Here is a 21,792-nt window from a genome sequence, read left to right on the forward strand (position 1 = left end):
GAGACAACCTCGTATGTACTTTCTGGTGCGATGTAAACCTGTAATTCCCCCCCCCCCCCTCTGAAAAATCTATTCTGTGACTACACCAACAGACATACCAATAACTAAAATAATTGATTAATTACAAATGATTGTTGAGGTCCATAGAAGCTCATATTCATTTGATGACTGATTATTAAAGGACAGGTTCACAATCTTTCAAGTCTGTCTTAAAACAACAATCAGGCTGTATTTCAGCGCAGGAATACTGAACACAATGCAGAGTGGGAGGATCAGGGGGGGTTTAAGGGCTCAGCAGCTCATTTCTGCCCTTGCAGGTTAATCATGCCATGCTTAGAGGCACGTTTATTATTTTCAGAACATAAATTAGTCTGCTGTCATATTAGTTATAGTTGCAGCTTTGTGTAGATAGATTTTACATACGATGAGTTTATAAAATGATGCACCGCTACAGATTAAACTACCAAACAGTATATGAAGTAGTTAAAATTAGCTGCAGCTCAATCAACTACAACAGTGAAATGCTGCTTACACATTAATGCACGAGTAATAATTCATTAACATAATATATAGTACTTGCTTTAAAGTACATTTTGCTAATAATACATAAGTACTTTGACATTTTCAATGCAGGACTTTTACTTGTAATAGACAACCTTCATGTTGCAGTATTGCTTTTGCTTAAATAAAGGATCTGAATCCTTCCTGCACCACGAGTTTTTCAAATGTGATTTTTCTGAGCAAGGCTATATTTTATTGCGTATACATTCAACTTCTCATTTATGAGAGGGAAACTGATATTGCTTCTTTAAAAATTTACCTAGTCTCTATATTTATTTATTTTTACACAAAATTAAAGTAGGTGAAAACTTTTTATCAGTTGTTTGTGACTTTACAGCACACACTATTGTCAACCTGGGTTAAGTCAAGTGTTCTTGGGAAAAATTGGTTAAAAAAAAACATCACAGACAAAAATCATGTTTAATCCCTCTTTATTTTGCAAGAAAGAAACAAGAAAAACAGTGTGAAACAGTCCGTTTCTGTCCTTTGCTAAGTCAAAGGCATTCACTCACGTCCTGTTCTAGAAACCTGCTTGTGAGCACCAAGGACAGAGTGTCCATTTCTAAAATCCATACCAACACTCATTCTTCCCTCAGTGATCTTAGAGCCATTTCAATGCTGTATGCCAAGCTAAGAAAGCCAGAAATACTATCGTAAAGAGGTAAGACAATCTGAAAGAGGGAATCAAGGAAGCTGTCAAAGCATTTCACACAGACTTTTCTTCAGACATACTGCTACACTTCCCAAACACACATTTCATGTCACACCAGCACATCAGTATCATGACTGTTCATACTTGCTGCAAGCCTTTAAACTGCATATCCACACAGGACTGAATGCTAGAACAAAACAAGAAAAGCTCTTCTAACAGCTGTCAAGGGCCAAATACCTGCTGTGACATCACCAACTGGCGTAGCCAGAAGTGAAACATGCTTCAGAGTTTTAACCCAATGAGAGCAGTGCATCAGCAGCAGGGAAGAGAAGTAAAGGAACATCAACAAATCCCTTTAGTTTTACTGGATACGTTGTTTCTGTGATCAAGTTACAGCTTATTGAAGCTAGTGGCTTAGCAAATAAGTTGTTGGCTTAGGAACTGTAACACTGTGATAGCATCAAGAGGTCTGTCATGTCATTTTAAAGACTGAAAACACAAGGGAAACTGAGGTAGGAAGGTAGCTACTGTACACGGGCTGCTCAAAGTGTGCTCAAAGTGTTTCTTCATTAAAAAGATAACTACAGCAAGTGTTTCCAGCTGTTCATTTTCACACCAAGAGAAGCAGAAGAAAAACCTGAGGTCGGCTACTGTAAAGAACGCTGGTGACTCAAAAGGTTCACATCACAAGTGGCCGGGCAGTGACTGGGTTAACTGGATGTGGTGAGGAGTATCAAGGTATTCCACTGGAGTGAGTTTTGAGGCAGTAAACACTAAGACAAAAGGGTTGGCTGAATGGCTCAGGTTTGTCCACGGCAGTAAACAGGTTGCAATTCACTCAAGTTACAAAAACTTATTGAGGCTACTAAAAGATAAACCGGGGATCTGTTCAACTACTGACTGGGCTCATCAGGGACTATTGAGCCAAGACATGCAAGTCAGTGTGGAGTGTCACAGTAATGGGCCATATGGCCACTGCTAATATGTTGGGATGATGGTTCTATAAAAACAGGCATCGATCTAAACACTACATACTATGTGTATCTTTACACTGGAACTATATTAGTCCCTTGTGTTTTCACGGGTAAAAGGAGGAAGGGAAAATGTTGGAGAAAGGCACATCCTCTTCTTCTGCAGGATAGAAAGTCATCCTTCAGGAGCTGTTCACTGTGATGGAGGACAGAAACAAAAGTCAACAGTACTGTGCATCGTCTGTGTCTATATGAATACATTCCAATTTTTTTCTACATCCCTAGAATGTATTTCAACCTGAAGTATAATAATGTGGATGTGCAGGGTAGGGATGTTCAATTTCAATCACAAGTACATGGTGTCCACAGCCTACGCTACCATGGTAGAAATAAATCAAAGGTTCAGTACCTTAGTTGAAACTACTGCATTTGCATCCTAAGAAGACGTCGCCTACCCTGAATAGCAGAGTTTAAAATCCACGTTAGAGTGACTTTTTTAAAGCCCACACTGATTAAGATAAGCAGGGGTGAAAATTTCATTACGTCTAATTTTGCAGAAGCATCCTGTTAATAAAAAAAGGTCTCTTCAACTCTCTCAAAATACTTTTACACTCTACAACCAAGGCCGAGAAATCTGTTCTTGTCACTTATATAATGATCAACGTCCGTACATGGAGTCTTTAATCAATCTGAGATCAGTCTAAACAAAGTTTTATGGTACCTCAGAAGCAGGGGCATCATCATCATCATCGTCTGGAGCTGCAATGATTCTGCCAGTCATGGGCCCCACTCCCAGCACCTTGGGACGTTTTTCCGCTTTAGGTGTTCCTTCCAGAACCACAACAATGTACTCTCTCTTGGGACCTTCTGCCAGGGTCTCCGCATGGGCTGCAAATGCTTCTTCGGGCTGGCTGGCTACTTCTGCAGCGGGGGGTGCAGCCACTTCTTCCACAACTGTGGTGGTAACTGGTTCTTCAGCTAGAGCTGTGATACCATCAGGCTCCACTGGTGCAGGGGCCTCTTCTACTGCTGCAACCTCCACTGGTGCAGGGGCCTCTTCTACTGCTGCAACCTCCACTGGTGCAGGGGCCTCTTCTACTGCTGCAACCTCCACTGGTGCAGGGGCCTCTTCTACTGGTGCAACTTCCACTGGTGCAACCTCCACTGGTGCAGGGGCCTCTTCTACTGGTGCAACTTCCACTGGTGCAACCTCCACTGGTGCAGGGGCCTCTTCTACTGGTGCAACCTCCACTGGTGCAGGGGCCTCTTCTACAGGTACAGGGGCCTCTTCTACTGGTGCAACCTCCACTGGTGCAGGGGCCTCTTCTGCTGCTGCAACCTCCACTGGTGCAGGGGCCTCTTCTGCTGGTGCAACCTTCACTGGTGCAGGGGCCTCTTCTGCTGGTGCAACCTTCACTGGTGCAGGGGCCTCTTCTGCTGCTGCAACCTCCACTGGTGCAGGGGCCTCTTCTACTGCTGCAACCTTCACTGGTGCAGGGGCCTCTTCTGCTGCTGCAACCTCCACCGGTGCAGGGGCATCTTCTATTGGTGCAGGGGCCTCTTCCACTGGTGCAGGGGCCCCAGTGGGAGCAGGAGCCTCAACTGGTGAAATTTCTTCAACAGGCTTTGCCTCTACAGGTTCCGGGGACTCTTCCTCTTTGGCGTCTTCAACAGCGGGTGCCAACTCTTCCTTTACTTCAGCTATCTTCAGTACCTCTAGTGTAGAGGCAGCTGCCAGCAGCACTGCAACACAAAATCCAGCCATCCAAACATCACTGATGCTCAAGTTATATTTCCCCACATTTAGCTTACAAAACTTGAGGTGGTTAGCCAAGGTAACTTGTTGAGCATTTGTGAGACCCTTCTAGGGATAGAGGATTTAGTGCCAGCAAATCTATCTGGTGGATTGTGACAACATGCAGGTGCAAACTCAACCCCCAGCAGTGGAAGAAGTTGAAGAGTTGAAGTTGAAACAAAGGCGTTAAAAGGAAAGCCGTGTTAGTCACTAGGGACATCGATGCAGTGCCACAGACTAATGAAGCACTTCCATATAACAATAGTAAAAATACACAGCTTCCCACAGAAATTCTACACAGACATGTATTTGATAATGTGCAATTCTGGTGAGGTTTGGATACACTGCTTTAAACTCTGAAATTCTTCTGCAAAAAATAAGTAAATCTAAGGAGAATCTCAGAGCATGTCCAATTATATATATTTAAGCCAATATTAATTTTTTTAAAACATAAAAACATTTTGATAAAGATCTCTTAAATTTGATTTTTATAGATGCATTGTCAAGATACAGCATGTATTGCTGCATTTGCATTTTAGAATTGAAAAATAACTCATCGTTAGTCCACCAGAGAGGACTAACTTAATTTCAGCACTGCAGTTTCTTGTTAACTTATTGGTCAGAATATGCATCAGTACTGATATAAAGTATCTGTGATAAACTAATATTGGCCATGCCAATATAGCCGGGTTGTGTCTTGATGACTACAGTCCCAAGTCTAAGTCCCGGTGCATGTCTGCCACAAAGTGTAGCTAAGTAGAGTTGGATGCACAAAGCGGTGAGAAGGAAATGCAATGGAGAGCCTGATTAAAATGCTACCTAATGATAAATTAAAAGAGTAGGCTTGAATGACTTTGAAGAAGAAGAAAAAAAAAAAAAAGGTGCTGAAAATGTCATTGTTAAACTGGAATGAACAGCTAGAAATGTCCTTACTTAAAAGCTCCAATACAATTTATGGTAAATAGACCAATTCAGACAAATTAAAGTCAGTAAACCTTTCCGGTTTGATAAAAGCTTTATTGTATGGCTCGATGAATCACCATAAACTGTTCACTATACTCCTTATCCAGTTATAAGCAAAATAAAAATATGATCACATATGGTTTGAATCACTCGGTAACCTATTGATTCCTCCGACAGTTTCACATTACACTTCAGGAAAATAACACTGCAGCAGTTAAAGAGTTTGTACACAATCTCAGAGCCATCTCATCTTGTTGTACGATATACACAGCTGTACAGCAGTTTAAGGATAAACAGGCATCTACCTGCTCTGTGATACCTGGCAAAGTAGTACAACATTATAGAGGTTTAGGAAATACAGTGTTTTGTCAAATCTCATAAAATAGCACAAGGGGCTTCATAACAAAAAGATACCAACGATTATTTGAGGGGTGTTCCTGCTTGTTCTTTTGCCATGTCTATTTAGTTGTGTGTGGTCGGCTGAACCTGATAAGGCTTGTGGTATTACTAATACAGACATCATACACGGTGATCTACGCTGCACACCAGAAAAATCTGTTTGTTACGTGAAGAAACGCTTAATTTGCACACAGTGCTTTATACCCACTCCAATAAATACAAGAGAAAATATACAGTTTTAGGAAGACAAAAGAGAATGATCAGTAAAGGTGAACCCAGGTGCCTGAGGAGAAGCAGCTAACCTCTAGTGGTTCTAGACAGTGACTGTAAGTTACCGGTTTATTGAGGGAGGAAAAAGACCTGCGGTCAGCGGCTCTTTAATTAAAGTGGTTTAGAGATAGTCAAGTGTGTGTGTCTCCCTGTAGTGACTGTGTGGAACCTCAGGCCTCAGAGGCAGCTGCCTCCTCCTCAGATGAAGTCGTACCGTTGCTTTCAGGCTCCTCGGTAGTGACGGCGGCTGGTTCTGCGACAGCCTGGGCAGCCTCCTCAACAGCTTCGGCCACTTGGACCACTTCTTCTGCGACCGTCTCCACTTCCTGCGCAGCCTCGGCAACGACCTCCGCCACCTCGGCAACGACCTCCGCAGTCTCGGCAACTGCCTCAGCAACTACCTCCACTACAGTTTCTGCCTCCCCATCAGCAGCAGCAGCCTCAGCCTCCTCTTTGCCAACCTCGGCCTCTCCCCCGGCCTCCTCAGCTGCTGCGTCCTCCTCCTCCTCCTCTCCACCTGGAGCACAAGAACCAGAAGGAGTGTATTAGCAAAAGCATTTGTTTGATTCACATTCTGTTATCAACTACAGTTGGAGCTACTCGTCCCCAGCCACCCACCCTAAACAATATCTATCATTGTGTGTGTGTGTTTTCTACAGGCACATGCAGTTTGAAATGCTGCACGTAAGAAGATCAACCAGACATAATATTACTCTTTTTGAAAGAGATGTTTTGAGTAATATTTAAAAAGCAGCATTAGAAAAGGATTATTAATATATTATTAGTAGCTGGGTTTCCATCCAAGTTGTGAGATGGCTAAAGGAGAGAGAAAATTAGATAAAATGTTTCATAATACCTACAAAATGGGGGGGGGGGTCACTTATCTATTGCACGCTCCATTTACCTAATATAAAAATTGTTGTTCTCTTCGTTAACGCAAAAAGAAGAAAACTAGTGAGCTGTACTAAACAGATAAACCTTGTAGGAAGTAACGTGAGGAAGTATTTTGGATTCAACACCATAGATGGAAAACTCCTGGATGAAGGTCTGGCTGTTTGCTGCCTTTCATAAATGCAACAGCCTGACAGTATTAAAAGGGCAACCAATAAAAAGTAATCTACAACGACCCTACTATACATGGGTTTCAAGAGAAAGAAGAGTTACGTGTTAGTTAATTTCATTCAAAAAAAATTTTTGACTTTAAAAAGAGCTCTTCCATGAGGTGCTTTCAGACAGCGAGCGGTTGTTGTGGTTAGAGTTTATGATGGTTCAAAATTTTCAGCATCAGAAACCACAGAGGGAAACCTTACAGGAGCTGATTTTACTGGTATCCAAGTTTCATGAATGGTTCAGCGTCAGCTTCAAAGCCGATTATCCAGAATGGGACAATAAACAACGTTTATGATGTTAGTAAAACCTGCAATAATAATCATGTCATATTGCTAACCATTCCTCTATTTTACGCTACAGCTGCTCTATGTAGCTGCATGATTAGATTATACCAGGTCGACCAGGAGCTGGTAGAATCTGAGGCAACCGGGAGCCGTGGCAGCGGACTTCCACCCTGCTGGCCACACTGAGGTTGCCAGGTGTCCCGTGTCTTTGCGGTTGTATGATGATTCATTGCAATCTCTTACACCATCATTTCGGACACACAAGTCTCTCGGATCCCTTAATCGGTAAGTCAGACTCAAGAGTATCAACTGTGTAAAAATGAGACAGATGGACAGTTGGATGGAAACATAGCTACTAACAGCTGATCATATTTTCCCGGCAGGGTGATCCAGAAGTACTACTTCTAGACATGCCACTCCAAACTTCATCTGCAAAACCCAGAAGTGACACATTTACTGCACAAACTGCATGCAAACTCAGACAGGGAGGAGCACGACAAAGACGAGAGGGAGGGGAGGGGCAAAGGAAGGGGAGGGAGAGGAGTGCGGGTTGAGGTGCAGGGTAGAGGGGGTGAAGTTGAATCTTGGTTCTTACCATCCAATTAACAAGCTATCAGTTATCTGGAACTCTGACAGTCAGTCAGACAGTGAGACAGACACCGAGACAGCCCAGGTTGGTTGTGCGTCTTTAATGTTTAACAGAGATACCTCCGCCATTTGTTCTACATTAACAAAAATACACCAAGTTGTGGGAGACTGATCAACGTTGACCCTGGTGCTCAACACTTGAGCATTGACTATTGGGAGTGATAGCCTGCCTGCTGGCACATAGATGCTAATTCAAAAAGCTTCATTGTTGCAGCTTAAGCTTTATCTTCCACAGCTAGCAGTGCATGCAGCATCATTTTAAACCCAGTTCTTGGATGTTTCTTACCAAAATGCACTTTAAAAACTGTGGTTAACTTCTATTATACAGTTTTGTACCTTGAACTTTTTCTCAAAGAGCCACATACAGTATTTTCTAATGCTTGTCTTGCTCATCTTTTGTAACTTCCAGGGCCCCGACGCCTGAAATAATTCCACCCACTTTGCAACTCTATAGGGCAGACATGACTGTCAAACAGCCTTGGAAGTCAATTGATTTTGTGTTGTCTAGAGCATCCTCCAATGGGCAAAGAAGTTGTGTTATCATTTCAGTGTAAATGTGTATAAAAAAAAATATTAAAAAAAAGGAGTATTTCTAGTACTTTTTCCTTTAAAAATCTATGGAAAGATGTAGCTAGTGGAGCTCAAACAGGGATCAGGATTAAATTAGGTGGTTCACAGCCTTTTAATCTGCTAGCAATCTTGTCATCTATCTAAATGCTTTTTTCATACTCAAAAATGATCTCTCTTCATTCATTCATCTGAAATAGTGCTAAATGTAAACCTGGCTATCAGCTAACAGAGTCATTTAGATTATGCTAATAAAATACTATCACTCACAACAGTGCATGCAAATGTGTTAGCATGGATAGCTTTGCTTGACAGCCAAGTTGACCAACTGGCTAACGTCCCACAAAAAAATAAAAATAAATAAAGCTCTTTTAAATAAAACATGAAAAACCAGGGGTGCTGAACAATGATATCGTCCACTGACAAAAGAAAAATCTGTCAGAACTGGTTTGTGGATACTTCTGTCAAGTCCATTTATCCTCTTCACAGATTTACAAATTACCATTTAGCAGCAAGAGGCAAAGAAATGAAGAAAGGAGCACATAATCAATATCCTTCACAGAATTGTCCACAGGTTTTAGGCTGAGTAGGACTCTCTTTCATAGCAGTACAGGAGAGGAGGAAAGGAGGAGAGAGGGATTTTGTTTTCCAGTCCAGTTCTAGGACGAATATCCATGCGGCCACAGAGGACCTTAGCTTTACCATTACACTGAAAAGAGTAAAGACACAGAGTTAGAGAGACGAGAAGAAGAAATTGTACTTTTTAAAAAGCCAAGTTCAATTTACACAGCAATGTCATTGTCAATCTAAATTCAACCACAGAGGCTATGTGAATGTGAATTAGCCAAAAATGGATACGGGCTGCTAGCAAGATACACAGGCGATGTCAGTGGCGAATGCTCTGAGATGAAGCCTTAGTCATTAGGAAAATGTCTCACTTGGAGCTGTGTTTTTTTAAATGACTAAAAGTTTGGAATACAATGCAAGCCACTGTTTTTATGTAAAGCCTAGTCTACTTCTGCTAACATACGAGGTATGAAGGACACAGTGAAGAGTGAGGGGAGAGAAAAGAGGGATTTAGTGGTACCAAAGGCAGGGACTGATTTGGTGACCAAGCCTTTTGGCCAGTAGGGTAGAATCAGGAGAGGTGAGACTGAGGTCACATAGGAGGACAGACTTGTCAAAACTGTATTGGCTGAGTATAGCCAAGCTCTATGAAGAAAGCGATATGTTACATGTATATATGTACGTACATGTTCCTAAACTAGCAATCCTGCAGATCAAATCTACAACTACAGATGAGTAGGATGAATTGCAACTATGGAAATTTAACTAAAGCTAAAGTTTAGCTACAAACAGATTGAGGCATTGTTAAATGTATGCATTTCTGTTCCTTAATAAATTTGCTCCTAGCTCACAGTTCATGTTTTGAAGTTCAACGCAATTGAGTTTTCTCCCTTGTTTTTATTTTTTATAAAACTTATCTACTAACCTTGCTTTTCCACTGTTTTTTTATATCGTACATAGTATTTGCGATGCAAACTGATTTGTAATGTAATGGTTTTTGATTTGAGAAGGCCCTCTATCAAGGAATATAATATATACAAAATACTGAGGACATCGTGTATCCGAGGCAAGGTCCCCAGGACATGGCACTAGAATTTCATCTTTATAGTCTATACAACCTCTAAGCACAGAAAATGTTGATTGCATGGCCCGCATAGTATTTAACAAGCATATCTCCATCCAACTTACTGGGGAGTTCACCTTCAGTAGAATCTTACTTTTACAACAAATTATTATTTTGTTTACTAGCAAGCGTTTGTGAAACATCTTGAGACACCCTGATGACAGAGGGTGATCAGGGCGAAAACATCACCTCCTTCCAAATTGACTGGCAGAGGTAATGTTGACATTTTGAGACTGTTTGACAATCTTGAATGTTTGATTGAGATCGCTTGTGTACGAAGTTGACCAAGTCTAGAGGAAAACTCTAGATGTGGAAAACTGGTCATCCTCTGGAAAGAATGACTATGCTTAGTAATTTTCATGGCAATCAATTCTAAACGTTCCCTTGGCACTGAATCTTAAGTGGAATGGGAGGACAGTAGAGCCCTGGATTACTAAAGCGCTCTGTTGATATTGAACAGCGCTCTCTAGCCACGTCAAGACTGATGAGGCAGATCACTTATCCTTCCTAATCAAAACGAGTCCCTTCTTAATCATCAAAACTAGACACAAGCCAGAGAACACTGCTTACAGTGTCCAGGACTGCATATATGGGTAAAGCATTTCTTCATACACACCTGCTTTTCTCTCATGGTGCAGATTTCTTCTGACTTCATTTATTTTTAAATCTGTACTCGCATTTGTTCAATTGTATCTTGCATTTTTATTTGTCCATGTGAGTCTTCCCAAGCATGCATACAAACGTGTGTTAACCTCCTGTTTCAGCCTTATTCAGCGATGCTCTTGGCTTCCTGATCGCTCTGGTGCAGTGACCTTTGATTCAGAATTGGGTCTGGTACATGTGAAAGTATTGAACTATAACAATTTACAGTTTCCCTTCTTAGTATAATTACAATGCCATATCATGTCAAGTAAAACTTATCGGTTGTCATACTTAATATCCCTCATTTTCTGTGTTCATATTTATATTACATATGTCTGTGTTGGATGGGACTACTGTTTGGTGCTGCAATCGCATCATTTCCAGTTTAGGTGAAGATATCTTCATTTCTGTACATCATTTGGTTGATTTCCTTCCCACTGTTACGGTCTAATCTTGGAACCATGACTGGTAGAAACATACAGTGATTAGTGTGATCGTGAGCTGTCAACGCAACTGATGTTGGAATCAGGATAGTGAAATTATTAAAAGCACAATCAAGTCCATGCCAACATTTCAGGGAGCATTCAGAAAGTTCTCGGGCAGTGATAATGATGAAAGCAAAATATCTGTGATGACACAACTTACCCTCTTCGCCGTCCTTGCCTGCAAGCAAATAGAAACATCAGCGTAAGCTTCACATAGGAACAAGCCACAGCAACAACAGCCAGCTCAGTTGATGAGCAGTAAAGAAAAGCAGGGTTTAGTAAGGAAGGAACTATGGGTTTGTTGTTTCAGGATGTTAAATTAACTTTTCCTGATGTTAGTTGACAGAATCAGGAAAAGTTGTTGTGTACCGTTACATTTACTGTTTAAACGGGTTTACAGTTTGAAGTCACACTGACGAACTGACTTGTTCAGTTGATGAGCAGTAAAGAAACGTACTGTTTGTTTCTTTAGAATGCTAAAATAAACTCTTCCCAATTCTGTTACAGAATCAGGAAAAGTTGCTGGTTACTGTTTACATTCTATTACAGCTTAAAAACAATGCTTTGATACATATTCGAATCAATTTGTTTCCATTTAACACACTGGTCACACCGTTTGCCTTTGAGAATAAGCATTTGGTATGAAAAAGTGATTGCCCCCACCTGTTAAAACATAACTTAACTGTGGTTTATCACACCTGAGTTCAATTTCTCTAGCCACACCCAGGCTTGATTACTGCCACACCTGTTCTCAATCAAGAAATTACTTAACTAGGACCTGCCTGACAAAGTGAAGTAGACCAAAAGATCTTCAGAAGCTAGACATCATGTTGAGATCCAAAGAATTTCAGGAACAAATGAGAAAGAAAGTTATTGAGATCTATCAGTCTGGAAAAGGTTATAAAGCCATTTCCAAAGCTTTGAGACTCCAGCGAACCACAGTGAGAGCCATTATCCACAAATGGCGAAAACATGAAACAGTGGGGAACCTTCCCAGGAGTGGCCGGCTGACCAAAATTACCCCAAGAGCGCAGCGACGACTCATCCAAGAGGTCACAAAAGACCCCACAACAACATCCAAAAAACTGCAGGCCTCACTTGCCTCATTTAAGGTCAGTGTTCATGACGCAAAAACTGCCTTCATGGCAGAGTTCCAAGACGAAAACCACTGCTGAGCAAAAAGAACATTAAGGCTCATATCATATTTGCCAGAAAACATCTTGATGATCTCCAAGACTTTTGAGAAAATACTCAGAAGCAGTAAAATATGGTGGTGGTAGTGTGATGGTCTGGGGCTGTTTTTTTGCCCAGTCTCTTTCTTATGGTGGAGTCATGACACTGACCTTAACTGAGGCAAGTGAGCCCTGCAGTTCTTTGGATGTTGTTGTGGGGTCTCTGACTAGGCCACTCTAAAGTCTTTATCTCCAAGGTGGCTGAATTACAACAATTCTGCAAAGATGAGTGGGCCAAAATTCCTCCACAGCGCTGTGAAAGACTCATTGCAAGTTATCGCAAACGCTTGATTGCAGTTATTGCTGCTAAGTGTGGCCCAACCAGTTATTAGGTTTAGGGGGCAATCACTATTTCACACAGAGCCATGTAGGTTTGGATTTTGTTTTCCCTTAATAATAACAACCTTCATTTAAAAACTGCATTTTGTGTTTACTTGTGTTATCTTTGACTAATATATGCCAATGACAAGCAGCTTCTCATCTCTCTATCCACTGACGACTTCCAACCCATAAACGCCCTCGTCAGCTGCTTGGAAGAAATCAACGACTGGATGGCAGCAAACTTCCTTCAGCTAACAGGGAGAAAACTGACATTTTGGTTGTGGGTGCTAAAGTCCAGAGACAGCTGGTCTGCAAGTATCTCGAGTCCAGATCACTTAAAACACATGACCAGATTAAAAAACAAGGAGTAACCTTGGATGGTGAACTCAGCCAAGGTTGCATTTTTGCTGGATTACTGCAACTCTGGATTGTTTTGTTTGGAAGACCGATAAACACAGAGACAACGCGGTCCTGGCCAGAACTCAGCTGCACAAGTTCTAACCAGGACAAAAAGATCAGACCACATCACTCCAGTCCTCCGTAACCTTCACTCGTTACTTGTTGCTTTTTGAATTCAGTTCAAACCCTCCTTTTGGTTAACAAAGTATTAGCGCCACAGTACATCTCGGACATGCTGTCAGTTTATAACTCCAGTAGATCTCTGCGGTCGCAAACTGGAAATCTCTGAGTGAGTCCGGTGAGAAGGCGTTCAGTATTTATGCACCTAAAGAACGGAAAACTTTGCTTGCTGATCTTAGACTTGCACCGGCACTGTTCTTTCAAAGCCAAACTAAACACCTTCCTTTTCACTCGAGCTCTTTCTTAAATGAACACGCCGTATTTGTACAGTATGCTTGTTTGTATTTGTCAATGTATTTTTATGTGTATGTATGCATGGATGTCTGTTTATTAGCACATTTGTACTGTTTTATGTTGTTTTTATGTAAAGCACGAGAGCATGAATGTACCAAGTTAAATTCTGCCCATTACATTGGAAAAGATGCTCAAGTAAAAATGAAGATTTGGTTTGATGGTGGACAGAAGATTTGTCAAAAACATTAAGATTCATCTTCTCAGTTATAAAGCCCTCAGAATTTTGTTCTAACTAACTAGATTTTCCAATACTCGGCCCTAGATGTGATTGTTTATTGAATGTGATGCAAACTACTTGAAATGTGTCAGTGAGCCTGACTGAGTAAGCAAAATAGTTACATAGTGGATTTATCTCCTTCCATGCATTAGTGACACTGTCAATTGGTATGTTTGCTCTGTTCATACATACAAATTGGATCAAGTAAGCTAATCTCATCTATCTACAACAGAACATGGGCAGTTAAGAGTCTGCAAGTCAGAACAAATTAAAAGCCAACTATCAATGATCACAAACATTGATAATATTCAAACAGAATACACAGTCTCGTGCACTGGACCAGAGGATGTTTGTGTTTAGAGGAAATGAGGTTTAGAACAGGGAAGCCCAGAGGTACCGAACAGTAAATGGTAAATAGACTGTACTTATATAGCACCTTTCTAGTCTTTTCCAACTACTCAAAGCAGCTACACTGAGTCGTTGGGTTAGTGACGTTCCCTCACCACTGAAATAAGCAGGAGATAATCTGGGACTGTCCCACAATCCTTTGCTTGAGGTGAACTTTTTGCTCACAATGAGGCAGAGCAGCCAAACAAACGAGGGCTACGTGTGAATTAAGAGACACACTACATTTTTGATAGATGTTTCTGTGCTTAGTTACTTTAAATGATTAGAGCATAGAAATGAGAAGCGTGCTTGTGACAGTGAATCACTGTCTCTAGAGCTCCATGCATACCCTTTAGCATACACTATTTACTGCTGTAAATAGTAGATGTCAGGCGTTAGGATCAGTCAAGGCCAGTACTTTCAGCACTGTTGAGGGCACCAACACAGGTACACTGAGGACACATCTCTAATTAATTCTTTTGTTTGAATTATTTTCATTGTTTTAATGAAAGTCCCATCATGTGCAGTAACACAGCTTAGACCTTTAGACCCTGTAATATACCTGAGTTACATTATGACAGAACAAGACATTATGTCTTAATTATTAGGCCTGTCATTATGTAAGGCTACTGTCAAAGTCTGCACCTCTCAAAAAACACAAAGACTGGACAGAAGTGCTTTTTATCTTACCCATATCTATCAATGCTCATTTCTGTTATAAAACAATATAATTTTGTCATTGTTTGTGGTTAAATAATACTGATTAAAAAAAATTGTTTTCAATTAAAAGACAATACAGTATTGTTCAATTAAATGAAAATGGTTTTTCTGGTTCTGCTATGTTTGTTAGCCCTCATTTCAGCACCAGGAGCTGTCCATAGTATGACCCATTAAGCCTCACACATGGTGCAGAACAAGGCACAGTGCTGTTTTGTTGTCCATATGGGGGTATTGATTATTAGATGGTAAATCCATGTCACTAGGATTTCATTTGGCAGTAGATTTACCAGTTTGTGCCTTTTGCATACAACCAGAGATGCTTGATACCACCTTTTCATTTCTAATTCCACAACACTGAGTAACTGCAGATAGAGATAATATTTTTCCCCAAAGCTCTGCAGTAATTTCTCTTCTGTTAAAACCAGGCAAATCTCCGTCAGAAGGAGCATCGTATCGTCCTATATCTTACGTTTAGTTTGTGAGTTGGCTGAAACCTAGCTCTACTGAGTAAATGATTGTGTTTTATAGTTTGTAGACCTGTAAATTGGATTGAATTTGTTTATCAAATTCTAATCGTTTCAAAACCCTTCTGATTTAAAAGTTATAACTAAAACACAAAGATTCTTTTAGATGTGTAATTATTATATTTTGTTGATGGCAGCCTGATAAATGTATGCAACATTTTGCTAACCTAAAAATGAGATGAACAGCAGAAGATATGAAATGTTGATAAAATATGCATGGGACAACATTTGGAAAAAAACAAAAAATACAGGTGTAGCCTACTGACTTTTACATTGTTTTTCACAAACTACTTGCTCCAAAAGCTGTAAGTCCCAGTTCAGGACTATTGAGTTGATAACCTTAATATTTTTATCATACACATTTAAGGGGGAGATTCTTATAACTGCAACTGACGTGAAACGATCTGCTAGATGACAAACACACAGTCAACATTTTCCTTCACAAACGTTCTTTGGCCAGGTGCAGTCGCTGGCTTGGGGAAAGCCTGTTGCTAGAATCTTTTTGAACTTTGCTATTTGATAATAAAGACGTATGAGGAGAAAGAACAGATTTGATGAGGGATTAGTTAGCCTTGGACCTTCAAATCAAGATAATTTGCCAATGTGGAAACGGATTTAAAATAAAACAGAACCACACCCTACCTGGACTGTACCTAAGAGACAAGAACAAGTGATCAAAGTTTCACCGAGAATGATTTTTAGCTTCGCACAGGGGATCTGGTCTGTGATCACTACTAGTCTACAGTAAAGTGAGTGAAAAATGCAAGTGGCAGGTGAGGAATACTTACCCTTCGGTGGCCATGGTTTAGGTACCCACTCTGTCTTGGGTCTGGCATTGATTTCTGCAATGCGATCATTGAACCTGTCGTTGTCTGTGGACACAGTGCTGTATGCCTGGGGAGAGAGGAAAAAGTCTGATATTTCTGTTTGTTCCTCAAACAAAGATTCAAAATTCAGATACTTTGCAAATCACGTCATTTCACCAGATTAGCCCATTTGTTGGACTTGGGTAGTTGAACACTTTGTTGAGGACATAATGTTAGCGTTGTTGACCTTGCTTAGTGTATGTTAGTATCATCAAATGTGTTGGAGCTGAAATGATGAACTGCTAGAAACAATACAACTTACATATGACAAAGCACCGACAAAAGCTCCACCACACAGCACGGCATAGACTATGTTCTCCCCAGACCCACCAGGAACAGACGACATCGGCCGCCGCTGCACAACTGGAAAAGGTCAAAGGTCACATGTTAGATCCTTCTCAAACCTCTCAGTAATTATTTGAGAACACATAAGTTTGCCTTAATAGAGCCTTTATTATGTGTTCTCACTTTGACCTCCACATGCACTAGAGGTTCAGATTTTCTGATAGGAATACAGTGACAGAACACAGATGATTCAAGGGGATGACAAATCGAAATCAACCTTTCACACAAGCTGCTTTGCCTCCATGTGTCCCCATATCAGTGACCCTGGACAGACCCTGGTGGCTTTGAAAAGATCCTACAGGATAGGAATCATGTGCTGCGCAAGCCCATAAGCTTCAGCTCTCTGAGTGCAAAAGGGATTGGTGAGAAAGCACCCTGAGGCACTCTCCTGGTGTGCATGATGCCTCCCACTCTGATTGGATTTAGCACAATAGATTTAGATTGTCAAAAATATGCCTGTCAGCACATGTTTGACGCCTGCAAGGTGATCCACTCTACCTCACACCCTTGAAAAGAAAAGACATAGTTTGGTTTTAGCCAGTTATGCTAACCATTTAAACATGCATTGCAAGGAGATTTAAATACCGCAGTAAGGTTTGGTCAATTTCAGGTGATAAAGTGGTGGAAGGAAAATTCTAATCAACTGACTAAGCAGAATTTTTAGTTTTAGTTTGGCACAGCATTTTCTTCCCTGGTGGAGCATTTAGCAATACACACACACAAAAAAAAAAAATAAATAAATTATATATATATATATATATATATATATATATATATATATATATATATATATATATATATATATATATATATATATATATATATATATATATATATATATACAGGCAAACAAGCGACAACACCTGTAACCAAAACTCTGTACATGAGCTTTCACTTAAACCCTTTGCAAACACCAGAATCACAACAACAAACACAACATGTAGCTGAACTCAGTTCACAGCTGGTAGAGAACTTAGTTGTCCAAAGGAAACAAAAGCAGTGTATCCAGTAGCCTGGCTATGCCTAAACTTGTTAGACTGCTTGTAAAAAAAGAAAAACAAAACAAAACTGGATGCTGCACTGAATAAACCAAATAATATGGGAGAAAGATTTGTCAAACAAATAGGACATACGTAATATAGTGGTTTGGTTTGTCCGTTCTGGGCTACTGTAGAAACATGGCGGTGCAACATGGCGACATCCGTGGATATAAAGGGCTCATTCTAGAAAGGTCATGAAAACACAACGATTCTCATTTTCAGGCGATTCTACACTGATGAAAACATACTTAAAAATATTATATTCCATTTCTGCCAATAGCTCCTCCTAAATGTTACACACTGGACCTTTAATACCTCGATCCTTATTAAAACTGTATAAATCAATGGATTCTGCACCCTTATACAATACTCCTACAGTACCCAAATTAATTCATTTCCTAAAATAGATAAGTCAAAGTAACAGGACAAATGATTCAACATATGAACTCGTTGTTCTTGTAGACGTTAAGGCCACTGGAGCATTGTCATGTCCAGTGTTGAGGGTATTAAACTCCTCAGATTCTCAGGATCTAATCCAGTGTCCAGGGCTCTGACAACTCCCTACCACCCTGTTACTTATATTGGCTAATCGGCTCAAGTGTTGGGGGGATAAGGTGGGGACAATTCATGACCAGTGGAGGGGACGCAGGTCAAGGAGTCACAGGATTAGACCATGATACCTTGCAGTAGTTTTAGGCTTGGGCTTTTTGTCAGGATACAGACGCCAAAGGGTGTTTCCTGGAGCAGTCTGGACATTACCAGCTGAAGAGGGGAAAGGAGGCCAAGCACTTCAACATGGGAGAATTTTTTTAGAAATGTACCATCAAAGTTTAATGGCTGCTAAACCTGATCATTCAGAGGTAAAACTTAAGCTAGCTAACACACCTTCAGCCAAACATAATTTACTGAACGCAAAACTCAAGGTCCACTTAATACACTTTTAGATGTAATTAGTTACACCTTTACCTACTTAACCTAGGCGACTTACCTTAAGATTTTCTCTTTGTCAAAAACAATCCCATATGCTAACAGCGACAGCTAACATTTGTCATGTATGCTTATGTAACGTTATCAGTGATGAAGAGAGCCGCCGCGGCAGCCGAACGGCTCGTGGCGCAAACTCACAAAATCTGTAGAGGTACGTTCTAGCTCGTGCCTTTGCACTCTTTACATTAGAGCCCCGTCACACGCGCTCACCACGTGACGAACAGCGGCAACCATGTTGCCACGCTACCCACGGTCTGGTGAAGGTCACATACCAGTGTATATATGCCGTACATTAAATGTTTAAGTCAACAAGGACACTCCAATGGCCGTACCTTCACAGAGTAGGCTCTAGCAGTATTAACGGTTCGGCCAAAGTGACACTGGCTTCAACATGAAACACATACCATCTCTAAAGTATGGACACAAGCTGGCAGACAGAGGCTTACAGATTGGATCTGGCAGCCTGCTGCTCTGATTAACACTCTGGCAGAGGATATACAAGTGTTTGTTTAGTGTCATTCTGAAATACTCAAAGTATACCCACAGCTCCACGAGGAGCAAGCTAAATGTACGCTCTAACAAATGACACAATTTAAATATGAGGGACAAAAATGCACCACAAAAGCCTTTCCGCCCAACTTCGGCCAAAAAGCCAAGTTGACCTTCACGTCCCATGGGCAGCCATTGCCATCCTCCAGTTTGTGGATGCAGCAAAGCAGATGACTTCACATGAGGACAGAGTGTACTATTCCACCGACTACAGTCCAGAGGCGACAGATGACAGAGAAAGCGTCACATCCAGCCTTTGGCTGGCTGATGAAACTCACCATCCCGGGGCAACCTGTAGGCTGCTCTCCGTGCCAAAGGCCCACACCTTTGCCAGGCCGCTCTGCAGGAAAACATCGCTGCGCTCCGAGGGCTACGGTGGGACTGCTGCGGCTTCCAATGCTGGATGAATGGTGCGCTCTACTCTGCGTGCAAGGAAGCGGAGAACAGACCTGCTCGCTGTTGCGCAATATATGTTGTCCGGTGCCGCTGGTATGGAGGGTGGTTGATGCCAAAGAGAAAACATGTATGAGGAGTCGTTGACACCAAGTAAGAGAAGGAGGCAGGCTATATGAGATGAGTGCTTAATGCCACAGAGACACAAGAGGATGTTTTCAGAGCAGTGATTCATTCCACAGGGATCTGTGAGAACTAATGACAGAAAAGAACATGTGGCCACATAGTCATGCAGCATAGGTTCTTGTGATTCATTTCATATAGAAGCAGACAGAGAATCATGGCTGTAGTGCACTGAATCCATAATATACAGCATGTGTGCAAAGACACTAAACAGCTTACAAAAGGCCCTGCATGCCACCAAAGTGTGCTCCTTTTTATATAAATAGGCTGATTAAATGAAGACAGGTGGGAACAGTAACTGCTAACGCCAATAATTTTACTAGATTTTTAAGAGTAAACTGGTTCTGAAATGTGTCATATGTCAATTTATTTACAAGATGTTGCTTATGTTTCTCAGATTATGTATGATCAAGATTCCCCTCCAATAAAAACACTAATAATGTTGAACAAAATTAAATGACTGAAAATGATACTACATAGTACCATATTGGCCCCTATATAAGACCACCCAGATCAAAGTCCAACTGAAATTACATTTGACCGTCCCTTTTACAGTCAAAAATGTTTTTCCCCCTCAATATTTTTTTTATTTTTTATGCAGTGCGATTGAAGAGTAAGGACTACAAGTAGCATCTAAAGGGACCGAGCTTGATGCTCTGCAGCTGACCAGCTAATTAGCCATTCAATTCAATTCAATAGCGCCAATTCATAACAGAAGTTATCTCATTGCACTTTTCCTACAGAGCAGGTCTAGCCCGTACTCTTTATAATATTATTTACAGAGACCCAACAAATCCCACCATGAGCAAGCACTTGGCGACAGTGGCAAGGAAAAACTTGCTTTAAGAGGCAGAAACCTCGAGCAGAACCAGACTCAGTGGCGGCCGTGCCATCTAGCCTATAACCTGACATTAGCAGCAGACCTTTCCCCTATGAATGCTTGGACGCTCGTTAAACAAGCTTAGGTGCCGAACAAAACGTGTGTTCTGGTTTGTAAGCTAGATAAGGAGACTTTCGCAGGAAAGCTAATGTGCATTGTTCAAAGTCGGTGGCTCTTGTGTTGTGTGGCTGCTGATTGGCTGTTAGTCAATGTGACCATCTGCCTATGGCAGAACACTGCATGTTGCAGCTTTATACAAAAATGGTTTAAAATGAAGGGATTTGATTGGCTGTATGGAAACAAGTTCTCAATCTATGTAGACGGAGAACTAACGGTATTCTGACGTATTCATGCAAAGATAAGGGTCATCATCATGAAACCAAAAACACAAAATATAAATTTCTCCCTTTTGGTTTCACACAGGACAAGTAGCACACAGGACATGTGATTGTCAGAGCAGATATGAATGCTGTAGCAGACAAAAAAAACATTAATTATAATAACGTTATAATTAACAACAATTGTAATAATAATGAAATAACATAAATTAATTTGAGTTATTTCAATAAACTACAGTAATAGTAAAACTGGAGCCCCTTGATCCATTTTACAATCTCAAAGAGACTCTGTATTAACGAGTGGATTTGTCATAAACCCCGCCCCCTCCATGTTAGTTGATGAGCCAAACTAAAAACTCAAAGTAAACATCAAATACATTTTTTCTGTCAGTTTAGGTAGTTCTTATCAGGCTGATGTGTGTTTGAGCGTTCTTTTTTCTTTTAAGTTTGGTTTTAATTAGTTATGATGCTATAAAAGGGGTTTCACATCATGATTGACAGCTGAGCTCTGCTCGCGACTGAGTCGGCCGGGTGTGTGGGCGGGACTTCGATAGCACGGCTCCAACTCCGATCACTACTGCAGACTCTGGCTCCAAATGACGTCACCAGCAAGATGGCTGCTCCCGTATCCGGGACATTTTGGCTTCAGTTTTGTACAGCGGGAGGAAGAGGAGACGTGTCTTCAGTGGAAACCATCAACCCTCTTCAAAGCAGCATGTTGAGTTACCTTGTCCAAATAACTTTCTCACAGCTACCACTACGCTCCAAACCTGGTTAGAATTAGTATGTAATATACTATTGGAACAAGAAAGCCCCTTACAAAGTATAGAAAGTTTTACACCACTCACTTCATCATCGTCTCATTAAATCTACACGGCACTGCCTCTCCTGCCTCTTCTT

At 41.0% G+C, this 21,792-nt stretch overlaps 1 protein-coding gene and 1 long non-coding RNA gene across 10 annotated transcripts; both read right to left on the bottom strand.

Moving 5' to 3' along the window:
- Positions 1-975: 975 nt before the first annotated feature.
- mgarpa (mitochondria localized glutamic acid rich protein a) lies at positions 976-19,616 on the bottom strand. Of its 7 annotated transcripts, none has more exons than XM_044205788.1 (9): positions 19,377-19,616; positions 16,440-16,540; positions 16,100-16,205; positions 11,198-11,215; positions 5,826-6,128; positions 3,221-3,927; positions 2,906-3,184; positions 2,594-2,640; positions 976-2,380 (listed from the first exon to the last, which is right to left on the bottom strand). In XM_044205788.1, the coding sequence occupies exons 1-8, from the start codon at positions 19,450-19,452 to the stop codon at positions 2,605-2,607; spliced, it is 1,626 nt and encodes a 541-aa protein (XP_044061723.1). In that variant the 5' UTR covers positions 19,453-19,616; the 3' UTR covers positions 976-2,380; positions 2,594-2,604. The 7 variants fall into 7 exon arrangements, with proteins under 7 accessions (XP_044061723.1, XP_044061725.1, XP_044061720.1 ...); XM_044205790.1 differs by having other exon boundaries at positions 2,906-3,274; positions 3,362-3,927; positions 19,377-19,613; XM_044205785.1 differs by having other exon boundaries at positions 2,906-3,927; positions 19,377-19,613.
- Positions 16,547-19,370, bottom strand: LOC122880544. Of its 3 annotated transcripts, XR_006378962.1 has the most exons (4): positions 18,551-19,370; positions 18,243-18,324; positions 17,656-17,745; positions 16,547-17,028 (listed from the first exon to the last, which is right to left on the bottom strand). It is a non-coding gene; the product is annotated as an uncharacterized LOC122880544 (long non-coding RNA). The 3 variants fall into 3 exon arrangements; XR_006378963.1 differs by lacking the exon at positions 18,243-18,324; XR_006378961.1 differs by lacking the exon at positions 16,547-17,028 and having other exon boundaries at positions 17,430-17,745.
- Positions 19,617-21,792: the final 2,176 nt, after the last annotated feature.

Source organism: Siniperca chuatsi, linkage group LG8 (assembly GCF_020085105.1).
Source record: "Siniperca chuatsi isolate FFG_IHB_CAS linkage group LG8, ASM2008510v1, whole genome shotgun sequence".
NCBI classification, from domain to species: domain Eukaryota; kingdom Metazoa; phylum Chordata; class Actinopteri; order Centrarchiformes; family Sinipercidae; genus Siniperca; species Siniperca chuatsi.

Coding starts and splice junctions, on each gene's coding strand:
- mgarpa (XM_044205785.1), bottom strand. CDS start 19,452: ATGTTTTCCTGCAGAGCGGCCTGGCAAAGGTGTGGGCCTTTGGCACGG. Junction 16,206..16,439: donor TTGTCGGTGCTTTGTCATAT/GTAAGTTGTATT, acceptor CTCTCTCCCCAG/GCATACAGCACTGTGTCCAC. Junction 3,928..5,825: donor CGAGGAGCCTGAAAGCAACG/GTACGACTTCAT, acceptor TTTGTGTTGCAG/TGCTGCTGGCAGCTGCCTCT.